This window comes from Anser cygnoides, chromosome 17 (assembly GCF_040182565.1).
Source record: "Anser cygnoides isolate HZ-2024a breed goose chromosome 17, Taihu_goose_T2T_genome, whole genome shotgun sequence".
NCBI lineage: Eukaryota > Metazoa > Chordata > Aves > Anseriformes > Anatidae > Anser > Anser cygnoides.
Genome location: NC_089889.1, coordinates 15,161,560 through 15,173,166, shown reverse-complemented (window position 1 = coordinate 15,173,166; position 11,607 = coordinate 15,161,560). Strand labels below are relative to the sequence as shown.

General features: G+C 62.3%; 1 protein-coding gene across 2 annotated transcripts; it reads right to left on the bottom strand.

The window, feature by feature from the left end:
* Positions 1-608: 608 nt before the first annotated feature.
* PRODH (proline dehydrogenase 1) lies at positions 609-11,131 on the bottom strand. 2 transcript variants are annotated; one of them, XM_066978729.1, is made up of 14 exons: positions 10,912-11,131; positions 10,564-10,772; positions 6,485-6,519; positions 5,997-6,146; positions 5,820-5,884; positions 5,299-5,415; positions 5,057-5,136; positions 4,684-4,765; positions 4,118-4,210; positions 3,881-4,027; positions 3,535-3,710; positions 3,345-3,443; positions 3,127-3,215; positions 609-1,670 (listed from the first exon to the last, which is right to left on the bottom strand). In XM_066978729.1, exons 2-14 carry the CDS (start codon positions 10,719-10,721, stop codon positions 1,483-1,485), a joined length of 1,479 nt encoding a protein of 492 aa, XP_066834830.1. In that variant the 5' UTR covers positions 10,722-10,772; positions 10,912-11,131; the 3' UTR covers positions 609-1,482. The 2 variants fall into 2 exon arrangements, with proteins under 2 accessions (XP_066834830.1, XP_013054433.2); XM_013198979.3 differs by lacking the exons at positions 10,564-10,772; positions 10,912-11,131 and adding an exon at positions 9,796-10,230.
* Between the last annotated feature and the right edge of the window lie 476 nt (positions 11,132-11,607).

Below are 11,607 nucleotides of genomic sequence, written 5' to 3'. Positions count from 1 at the left end.
AACAATCAGAAGGGGCCAAAGAGGTGGCCAGGAGCGGGGATCACATCTCCTCTCCTCCCAGGAGCACCGGGAGCCCGGCTGCTACCTGCACCAGCACCCTCCTTTTAAACACTCGCAGCTCAAGAGCCCCTGCCCCCCTCAGTCATGCTGCCTGCCCCTCCGCGTGCTCGGAAAGGCAAAACCAGGAGGAAAAAAAAAAAAAAAAAAAAAAAACGGAGACAAAGCGGTAAGCAAGCGTAGCTGGAAAGCCTAAACGTCACCCTTCACCCTTTGGGCTTTCACAGAAGGAACTGCGAGGGGGGACGGGGACCCCAGGCGGGCAGGACCCAGCCGGGGGGGGCCCCCGGGTGCCCCGGAGCCGCCGCGGATGCTGCCAGCCCCTCCCGGGCGGCTCCGCAGCTCCCCCTGGGGCCAGGACCGGGGAAGTTTGGCCTCGCCCCGTGCAGCCCCGCTCGGCCTCCTGGCCCCGAGCCTCGGCTCCCGGCTCGAGCCAAAGCGTGCAGCTGGGGGGGCTGAGTGCTGCCCCCCCCCCGGCCTCCGCCATCAGGGCAGCGAGGCAGAGCCCGCGGCCTACTGCCCTATGACTCTAGGAGAGGCAGGAACAAGAAAACAGCACAGCCATGCTTTAATTATTGCCGTTCTCTGGCAAATCCAGTGTCTGGCAGAGCCGCGGCCCAGCCAGCTCCCAGTGGCCGTCCAGACCTCCCCTGCCCACAGCACAGCTCTGGCCCCACGCAAGTCCCCGCAGCGTTGGGACAGCACAGGGATGTGGCCTGGCAGCTCCTGCCCCCCTGGATGTGTGCCCCAGGGCCAGCACTGCTGCAAGAAGCTGAGACCGAGAGCCTGGGGAGCTGTGGCTCTGCTCAGCCCAGCAGGATGGGGCAAGAGCCTAGGCCTGCCCCAGGTGAGCAGGCAGCAGGGACCCCCTTCTGCCCCAGCCACCTCTGACTGCCACCTCTGCTAGTCACTTCAGCCTCTGCTGAGTCTTCTGCAGAGCTGGCGCCTGGCAGAATCTGCAGGACCTTCTGGCCCAGGGAGGGCTGGGGAAAGCTGAGCCACCCTGTGGGCCTTGTACATGTGCCATGGAGCTGGTGGCCAAATCTCCATGTTCACTGCTTGGAGGGCAAAACACCAGGACAATATTCACCAAGGCTGGGGGGCAGGGAAGGGCTGGCAGGGGAGCACCAGCATCTGCTGTGAGGTAAAGATCTGCTTGCCCTGGGCTCTCAGTGCTGGGACAGCAGGGGGATGTCCCTTGGGGCACTGCCAGCTGGGGCAGCCCTACAGTAGTGGCCTCCCAAAGGAGGATATGGTTCAAACAGCAACAAGAGAACATTGCCTCCCCAGGCAAAGGCCTCAGGGGGGAAAAACAGCAACAAGGAGGTTAGTGGGTTAGTGGTTACACACAAAGGCACAAGAGCCCCATCCCCAGGCACCAGCTGAGCCAAGCACTGCAGCTGGATCCTGCGGGTCTGGGGAGGGTCAGGGGTTGGGGCTGAAGATGGTGCCCGCAAAGAGTCGTCGCTTGAACTCCCTCCAGAGTAGATCCCGCTCCTGGTTCGCTCTCTGCATGAAGCCCCTGTTCTCCTGGGCTCGGCGGGACAGGTAGGGCAGCACCTCATCCACTGGGCCATAGGGCACATACTTGTAGACAGGAAAACCGGCCTGACCTGGAGGAAGAGAGGGGGATCTTGGAAGTGCCCCAGAGAGCCTCCAAGGCACTGTGGGCTCTGCTGTGACAGCTCTTGCTCCCAGAAAAGGGGCAGGGACATGGGGATGGATGCTCCAAGGTGCCCAGACCATTCCAGGGCCGGGGGCACAGGGATGTGACCATGTGCCAACTCAGAACCCTGGCACTGCATGGAAGAGTCAGGGCCAGCCCACCGCAGCAGGGCTGGAGGACAGGATTGAGCAATCGGGAGGGAAGCCTGGGAGCATCTCCTGCCAGACATGGAGGAGCCTGCCCAGGCAGGGGGGGCAGCAGCCTGTCCCACCCGCTGCTCAGCACAGGGAGCTTGGGAAGGTGCTGTTGGGGGGGGGAGAGCGCTGAGGTCACCGGCAGCCCTGGGAATGCCGGCAGCCAGGGCTGGGCCAATTCAAGAAGCATTCAACCAGAAACATCAAGTTAACACATTTTTCCAGCATGACCAGAAGAGGCTGCAGACACACAGCCAAGCCCTGCTTACTGGGGGAACTCCAGGACAGAGCAGCATCCGTGCTGGACAACTGCCCGGTCTGCCTCATGCTGCTCTCCTGGCCTCGAGTCCCTGCTCCGGAGACTGGGATGGGGAGGGGGATCAGCCCTGACCAGCGAGTGCCTGTGTCTGGGCCTGTCTGCGGGGAACGAGGGTCACAAAGAAGCAGGGGAAGTCACCTCAGGTGTCAGGGAATATGCGAGAAGCCCTAGGCTGGAGCTGGGAACCAAGGCCCCACCCTGGCTCCACGCCGGGTGCCAGAGCTGCTGGTGTGGTGGCAGTGCAGGAGCACAGCTGCCCAGAGAAGGGGCCCTGGTACAGGACAAAGGTCTGGGCAAGGGCATGTGGCTGACAGGGGGACCTGCCACCACCAGTCTTGCCTCAGCTGAGCCAGTCCACATAGCAAAGAGCTCTGGCTCCCACCACACCAGCATCTACCAGCAGCCCCATTTCAGCTCATGGCCTGAGGGAGGAATTCCCCTGTCCTGCCACCACGGTCTCACCAGACACTCACTGGACTCCACCTCAAAAGTCCTCATCTATACCCTCCCTCTCCATAACCCTATGCAGGTGTCCCCGTATTGACACAGCCAGGGAAGAGGACTAATCCATCCCACCATAGCACAGCTCTTCTGGTTACCCTTTCATGAAGGAGCTTCGAAACCTGTCGGTCTCCCCCACACACACTCCCTGTGGCACCTAGTGTTTCCCAGGTCAGGGCACCTTCCTCTGACAGTGCCATCCTCTCCTGGGCTTCACCACTTCTGCCCAGGCAACAAGAAACCATCTTCAGCCTTGTGACAGCCCACAGCCCTGCTTCACTGGCCCTTCAGACCCCACAGCAGGTCAAAGAGACCTCAGGGTAAGCGTGGGACAGAAGCACGTCTGCCATGTCCCCCCTGCTCCCAGGTACTGGAGCTTCAGCACTCACCCAGGGGGAAGGTGATCTGGTCACACATGCCCAGCAGCTGCCCAAAGCAGACCTTCTTCTCCGAAGGATGGATCCCAAGCTCTATCATCCTGCAAGCCAAACCTTGGTGTTAGGAAAGAGCAGAGACAGTGCTGCCACCGCATGCCCCACATCCCACTTGATCCCCATTGATCACCCAACACAGAGCAAGGCACTGACCCCTCCTCACCAGTCCCCACCTCTGCAAGGTGAATTTGATCGTGTCCTCGTTGTGAGATGCCACCATCACACTGGCTTTCTGGCTGTGCTTGATCTCCTCCAGGATATAGTCTAGGCACCTGCAGGGAAGTATGGTGTCATGTGGGGAGGGTGTCCAAGCCCAAGCCTGGTGAGGAGGGAGGCGGGAGTGTGGCTGGGGCAGGTCCCTACCTGTGGTACATCTCATTGGTCTTCTCGTAAGTGGGGTTGATGGGATCCTCATAGCCAAACTTTGCTGCTCTCTCCCGCTCCTGCTCCATGTAGGCGCCGCGGACCAGCTTGGTGCTGAAGTGCCAGCCCTCCCGGCGTGACAGCTCCACGTCCACAGTCACATTGTTGTAAGCCTCCTGGGAGGAGGTGGCAGAGACAGCGTAGGGTCATCACATCAGTGCCATGAGCCAGCCCCAGAATCACACCAAATGGACCAGAGCATCACCAAGGTGCTCATCCAGCTGCTCCAGCAGGTCCCTTCCCTGCTGTGCACGCCAGAGCCTGCACAGCTTCTGCCAGCCCTCACCTTCAGGTAGCACTGGTAGGTGTTGAAGATGATTGCCCGCTCCCTGTTGAACCGCCGCTGCATCTCCAGGGTGAGGTGGCTGATGGCTGGCTGGAAGTAGCTCTGCTCTGCGTCCACCATCAGCCTCACGCCCGTCTCCGTGGCTCTCTGGTGGGTGAATGATGCAGGGTTGGCTGCTGGCGCCACCTGCCACATGTCCCCCCTCCACAGTGGCACCCAGTCCCAGCTTCCTCAGACCTTGGCAAGGATGTCCATCCGCTGCAGCATCCGTTTCATCTGCTGATCCTCCTCCTCAGTGAAGTGTGAGAACAGAGGCTCGAGCTGCCTGGTCTGAAGTGAGAAGAGCCCGTTCACCAGCTTGCCTGGGGAGCAGCACTACAGGAGCTGCCCATGGGAGACAAATGCCCTGGGAAGCCCACCCCCAGTCCTTCTGCAAACTCAGCATCTCCCGACCACTGCAACATGCAGGCTGCCTGCTCCAACAGCCATGCAGAGCCTGGGGACAGCAGACACACACCCCGTGCCCCCCAAATGCCCCTCCAGCCAGCACAGATGCTCCTGTTTGTCCCCCCCAACAGCTTCTCGGCACTGGCTACAGCTGACAGACCTGCACAAAAGAGGCAAAGGGTGGTGGCCAAAGGCAAAGAGAGCAAACTCCCAATAGGGAAGAGTCCATGCAGCACCCAAACTTGGAGCAACAGCTGGAGACCAGCACAGGGAACAGGGACAGGCTGCCTCACACTGGCAGTGCCCCCGCTGTGGAGCTGGTCAGGGGGCAGAGCCTGGCCAAAGTGTGCACCCACCTTCATGTTGGGGATGAGCAGCAGCTTGGAGAGCTTGGTGCGGCTGTCGATCAGGCTGTTCCAGGCCAGCAGGTCCACGGTGCTGTAAGCAGGAAGCCAGGTCCATGCTGGTGACTTGGAGGGGTCTCTACCATCTCCCAGTCTCACCAGCAAACCAGCTGCATAGCCTGCTGCACATGGCACCCCAACCCATCTTGTCACCTCCAACAAAAAACCCTTTGCCTTCAGAGCCCCTGGTTTCTGCACCAGGCCAGCGCTGGTCTTTGAAGAATTCCCCTTGCTGTTGCCCAACTGTCACAGGGACATGGTGAGGCTGGACCAGGTCCCCCAGTGTCCCCACCCCACAACACCCTGCAGCTCACGGACAGCTTACCCGCTCACACCCAGGTTCTCGCCCATCAACCAGTGCTGGCTCTCTGCCTTGGTCGCAATGCCGAGCTTGGCCAGGGCCTCCTGCCACCAAGAGGAGCGTCAGTGCCGAGGAGATGTCAGACCCCATCAGGGGCATCACAGGGTTGCTCCAAGGACCTCTGGGGCCACCTCCAGCAGCACACCCCCAATGGTTAGGCTCCCCCCAACAGCACAGCCTCATCCCTTGGATATCAGCCCGCTCACCTGCAGCTTCTCCACCTCCAGCTTCACCTCCAGTGCTGTCCGCCCACCCTGGCCCTGCTCCACAGCCATTTGGTGGAAGAACCACCGCCACTTCACCAGCACCTCCGAGAACTGCAGCTGTAGGGGCAGAACTCTGGGTGAGCTGCACAGGCTGGAGCCCAGGCAGCTCGGAGCCTTCTGCGATGCCAAGACGCTGAGGGATCATGCCCAGCCCCACAGGCAGACCCTGACGCTACAGCAGAGAAATCTCTGGGCAAGAAGTGGCCAAGCCTAATACTGACCACCCATACCCTCATGTTGGGACCTCTTCACATGCTCCCAGGGGTTGAAGCTGTCACCCAGGTGGTCTCAGACACAGAGGGGACAGCCTGTTGCTGCCTCCTCCCCACCTCTGCCACAAGTAGAGTGCTGCTGCACAAGGCGGACACCCCAGAGCACCCACCCCTGCAGATACAACATCCACAGCCCTGGCTCTGGCCCACCTTGCCCTAGTCACAGCCCTGGCACCGAGGGGCACTCACCAGGAACTGAGGCCTGCCCAGCGCTGTCAGCTTGATGGCTGAGAAGCCGTCCTCTGAGCTGCCACCTGGAGAGAGCCACCATGGCACAGCTGGCCAGGACACCAGGGCAGGAGGGGATGCAGGTGTCCCTGGAGTCCCCAGGTACTGCGGGACTGTGAGGACACACCAAAGACTTACTTGAGGCATCGATGCAGCGAAGGAAAGTCTCCATGTGCTGATCACATTTGGCCTCATCAGCATAGAAATACGTGCGGGCGCTGGTGACTCCATTGCGGTGACTCCCAGATCCACGATGGGCATGGTACTGCTTTTCCCTCTGCTCTGCTCCTGGGGTGGAAGAGGCCAGAGATAGGCCATGTAGCCCCTGTGTTGCCTCCAGTCCTGCCAGCCTCCCTGGGAAGATCCTTCCATGGGCTCAGGGGAGAAGGAATCTGCCTTGGACCTCACAAGAGCCCACAAAGACCCCAATATGCCCTCCTTGCTCTGTTGACTGAGCAGGAGCTCAGCCTTTGCTGAGAAGTGGGGCTGGCTGAGAACCTCAATATTCCTCCTTCAGCTCGTGTAGGAGCTGGGCCCTTCCCCCACGCCAGGCCCATGGTGCCTGGGCCGGCTGGATGCTCTGGCAGGTGCTATCTCCTGTGAGCAGGAGAGGCTGGGTCACTCACCTCCTGTCTCCTTCTCGGCTGCAGAGGTGCAGGAGCTAAGAAGAGAAACAGGGAAGATAAGGGCCAGGTCAGCAACCCCTTGCAGCCCCATGCTGGTGGCCAGGGCAGCTCCAAGGCTCCCCTGCTGCCAGCCTGGTGCTGGACTCTGCTCTTCCCTTGCCATCCCATCGCCAATGGATCAAATGCTGCTCAGCATAAGCTCTGTTGGCAGCTCAGTTGCCCGAAATCCTCTCATGGAAAACAATCGGGTTTCAGCATCCAGGCAAGTGTTACCTGGGGACCCTGAGGAGCACAGGGAGGATGCCCTGATCCTGGGTCCAGAGCTGCTCTCAGCACACCCAAGCTAGCTGTGGTTGAGGACACCCACCCCATGGCAAGGACAAAGTCAGCACTGGTGCTCCATCTCCATGGCCCTCACCACAGAGGAGCACCAAACCTCATCCGAACACCTCCCATCTCACAGGCACCAGTGACCAGACCACAAAACGAGGAGCTCTTACAGACCAGGTTGCATCAAGCCATAGAACCCCTGCTGCAGCTCAGCTGTCCTGCTCCTCTGCCCCTTGGCATTAGTCAACAGCTTACAAACACGGCCTCAGCTTTGGCTCCAGCCAACCTCGGATGTAATTTCAAGCCCAAGCTCTTTGCCACAGAGATAAAGGGCTCTGACAGCCCATGCTAGCGCCGGCCAAGTCATGAGTTCCTCCTGGAGCTCAGGCAGCTAAGCTTCCTCTCTGACACCCTAAATCCAGCCTGCAGACAGCGGTCTTGCTGAGGAACCCTGCCAGCCCCTGGAAGGCAGCACAGAGCTGTCTTCTCCCAGGAGATCTCTGCCTTGTGTAAACCCGGAGTCACTGCCCCCAAATTGGCCATGCCCTACAGAGCCCCACGGGGAAGCGTGCTGCGAGTCGAGCCAGGGGGCTTCCACAGGGAAGCGGGGACACGTGTTCACCCACGTGGAAACCCTGTGACAGGGATTAGGAGTTGCTGGAAGCACAAACAAACAGAGACAAAGCCTTTCCGTCCGGCTGGAGGCTCCCTGGAGCAGCTTTGAATTGCTCACAGTGCAGCAAAGCCTCATGTGAGCCAGGGCAGACGCAGCCAGAGCTCATGGTGAGCTGTGGGCACCACGCTGCAACCTGTTGTGTCCTCAGTCTCTGCTCCATGACCGTGCTGCCCCTAGGATGACAGGTCAAGAAACTTGCTGCCCCTGAATATGAAGGGTGATAGAAGGAAAGGAGAGGAGACATCATGTGCTGAGGGATGGGATGTGGTAGCAAAGCCCCTGAGAGCTGCGAGATCCCCTTGAAGCAGGCAGGACAGCTCTGAAGCTCCGAGCACACCTCAATCTGGCATCTGAGGTGCTGGGGACAAGTAGCAGGAACAAAGCTCTCCTGACCTATGCAACTTAATTAGCAGAAAACACTCTCGAGTTTGGAGTGTTTTGTATTCCTAAGGACAAACACACCCTTTCCAGCAGCATTCCTGCTGCATGACTGCATCGAGCCCTTCACCCCCGAGGGGGGCATTCAAAACAGTGCCATGGTGCTCATTTTATTGTTCTGCATCAAACAAAATAAAGGAAGCTCCTTCCAGCTGAAGAAATAGCTCTTCCTGGATATCATCTGCGTTCTTTGCAATATTAGTCTTGGCTAGTGAAGCCATTCCTACAAGAAGCAAATGCCACTTAACCCAGCAGAAGTCAGCTTATACCTGGCCACAAGCCTCCCAGAGCAGGAAGCATCTCTGAGCACAGCCTGAACGCTTTTGGCAGGCTGCAGCTGGAAAGGAGCCATTTCTAAGATCTGCCTAGGACCTGGGAGCTCACACTTGCCCAGACAAGCATGCTGGTGCCACCATGCACGAGCCACGTACTGTGGAGCCCAGCACAAACCAGGCCCTGCGTGTGCTACAACGCAGGTGATGAAGAAAGCTCCAGTGGGATGCAGTTCACCTCGGCCTCAGCCGCGAGCAAACGTGACTTTCAACTTTAGAAGGTCCCAAGACCAAATCTGAAGAAAAGTGTGAAAGCAAGACCATGCAATCCTGCTTTAACAAGGAAGAATCAATACAGTAGCACAGGGAAAACCTGCCTGCTGGATTGCTGCGCACAGGTAAAGTGGCTGACACGGGAGACTTGGGCTTTCAGTAAGTTTTTGATCAGGCTCAAGTCAGTTGTCTCAAGAAAAGCACAAAAGTTCCCCATGTCAGAAATAAGTAGGTGATAATCCATTTCACCCTGGAGGTTACCAGGAGGGTGCCACGAGCCCAGCCTATTTGCTTTGCTCATCAGCAGGAGTTGGGTCTGGCAGAAGCGATGAGTTGTTCCTCAATTACCACACGAAAGGCAAGTCTCATGGTTACAGGAAGCCCACACTCAAACTACTGGTGATGGCTAAAACCACGTAGGTAGGAATCAAGCAAAGCACTTGGCAGAAGAGAGTCGTCCAAGCTTGCCCCACACGCAAGTTGCCAGCAAACAGTAGCAGGACTGACGCAGCACCTCCCTGCACAGCATCAGTTCAAATCCTCAGGTGAAGCAGAAAGCACCCTGTGCCCCCCCGGGGACCCACAGCACACCCTGGCACAGCACCCGGCACCAGCACTGGGAGGTGGAGGAGAAGGGGATGAGGTGTTTTGGGGTGGCTCATTGGCCAGGCTGGTTCATAATCTCGTGCTGGGGCAGACATCAGCGGTCCACACAAGGAATCTCTAGAGGAAGCAAAGTCTAAGCATGGTGGGGTGCTGCAGACACTCGGGGAGTCCAGAAGCATTCAGGGAGCCTCTGCTGCAGGGGCAGGAGGGTCCCTGCCCACACTAGCCCAGCCGCAGCCAGCTCCTGGTGCAGGTGGCTGTGGGCCAGCAATGGACTGGAGGCTTCAAGGGGACCATGACCAGCACTATGATGGGAGGGGGAGGGGGGGCTGTTCCTTTCTTCCCATGGGAAGCAAAGTCCCTGCCCAGCTGCCCTGCCCACCCGTGCCCTACTGGGGGCTGCACCCCATCCCAAAGCCCACGGGAGCAGAGCAGCATCAGGCCGTGCTGCCTGCAGGGGACCTTTCTCCAGCTGCGTCACCATGAGCTGGCTGCAGCTCTGGTACTTGCGCCTTGAGCACAGGGCCAAGGACACCCGTGACAAGCTGGCGGGGCGCTGGATGCCAGCCCAGGCGGTGCAGGACCCAGCCTGTGCGAGGCATGCAGGGGCACAGGCTCAGCTGGTGCCCGCCCCCCGCTGTTCCCAGCTGGAAAACCGGTCGCAAGGAGCAGCCGCAGCCTGTTGCTGGGGGAGCGAGGCATTTCCACTCGGTTACCTCCAGCGTGCTGCGGAGGAGCAGGCTGCGCAGGAGCTCTGCCTCAGCAAACAGCAGATGGCATCAGGAGGCCAGAAACCTGCTGGCGGCATCTGGTTCGTGCTGGAAAAGCCCCGAAGCACCCAGATGCGGGAAGAAAGCAGCTCCCGCGGCCGACAGCTCCAGCCCCGCACCTCCGAGCAGAGCAACAACTTCGGCACCGACCAGGGCGCGGCCCTCCGGTGCCACCAGCACCCTGCGACGACGCCCCGGGCTGACCTCCTGCACGGCATTTTTCCCCCTTGGCCCTTTGCTCGAACAAATCCCGCGGGGGCTCGGGCACGGTGACACCGCGGCGTGCGGCAGCCAGGCCTTGGCAGAGCCTCCCGTGCGGGATGCACCGGCGGCAGCACCCCCGGGGCCGGCAGCACCCCCGGGGCCGGCAGCACCCCCGGGGCCGGCAGCAGCCGGCAGCACCCCCGCCGGCACAGCCCAACCGCGGCTGGCCAAGCGCCAGCGCCCCGCAGCAGGCAGGCAGCGGCCGCTCCCCGATAACGGCGCCGGGCGGCGGCGGGGCGATAAGGGTCCGGGGGGGGGCGGGGGGGGCAGCGCCCGTCGGGGGAAGGGGCCCCCGTCGGGAGGCGGGGCCGTGACGCACGCGGTCCCCGCGCCGCAGCCAATGGGGGCGGGGGGATGGGCGCGCTCAGCCAATAGCGGCGCGGCCAAGACCCGCGCCCGCCGCCGCCGCCCGCCGCCGCCCGCCGCCGCCGCCCCGGTCCCCGCGCTCACGGCAGCGGCTGGCGCCCGGCCGGCGCGGGGCCCAGGTCCTCCTCCACGCTGTAGTCCAGCACGGCGCCCACGCCGAAGGCCCGGTTCCGGCGGATGAGCGGCTTGATGGCCTCCTGGTCCTCCCCGGCCACGAACTGCCCGTAGAAGGTCATCTTCATCAGCCGCTCGAACAGCGCCCGGCCCAGCACCCGCCGGCCGAGCTGCAGCAGCTGCGGGACACGGACACGGCACCCTCAGCGCCGGGCTCCGGCCCGGCACCGACACCCCCCCACCCCCCCACCCCCCCCCGACCCCGAACGGGACCCCCCGGGCCGGCTCCGGCATCCCCGCGGCGGGCCCGGCACCCACCTCCCGGTTGTGCTCCACCAGCGGCCCCACGGCGCACAGCCCCAGCACCAGCAGCCCCCGCAGCAGCTCGGCGCTGCTCTTGCTGCGGAACGCCTCCCGGGAATCCCCGAAATCCACGGCGGGCGCCGGAGGCACCGGCCGGGGCCGGGGACCTGGACCGGGACCCCTGCCCCTACCCGCGGCCGGCGGCGGCGGGGCGGCCCCGGGCACGGAGCGCGGGGCGCCCCGGGGGCGGCGGTGGCGCAGAGAGCCCGCACGGCGCTCCGCGGAACCATGGCCCGGCGGTGCCGCCCGCCCGCCCCGCCGCCTTAAGTACCGCCCGCCCGGCGCCGCCCCGCCGGGCTCCCGCCGGCAACGGGGCTGCGGGGCCGCCGCTCCGCCCCGCGTTCCGGCCCGCAGCCCGGGGGGAGCCGTGCAGGGACAGGGATGGCCCGAAGGGAGCCGCGTCCCCTTGGAGCAGCCCTGGAAGGGTCGGGGTGTGGGGGGGTCGGGGGGGTGAAGGGAACCGTGTGCCTTTGGAGGGGAGCCCCGGAGGGATGTGCAAGGACGGCGGTGGCCCGAGGCGACGGCCGGGTGGGGCCCCGTCCCTTCGGGAGCAGCCTCGGGAGAGCGGTGCGGGGCCCAAGGGAGCCGCAATGGGTCCCTGTCCCCTCGCAGCCATCCGTGGGCAGCCTGCGGTGTGCCCAGCCCACGGAG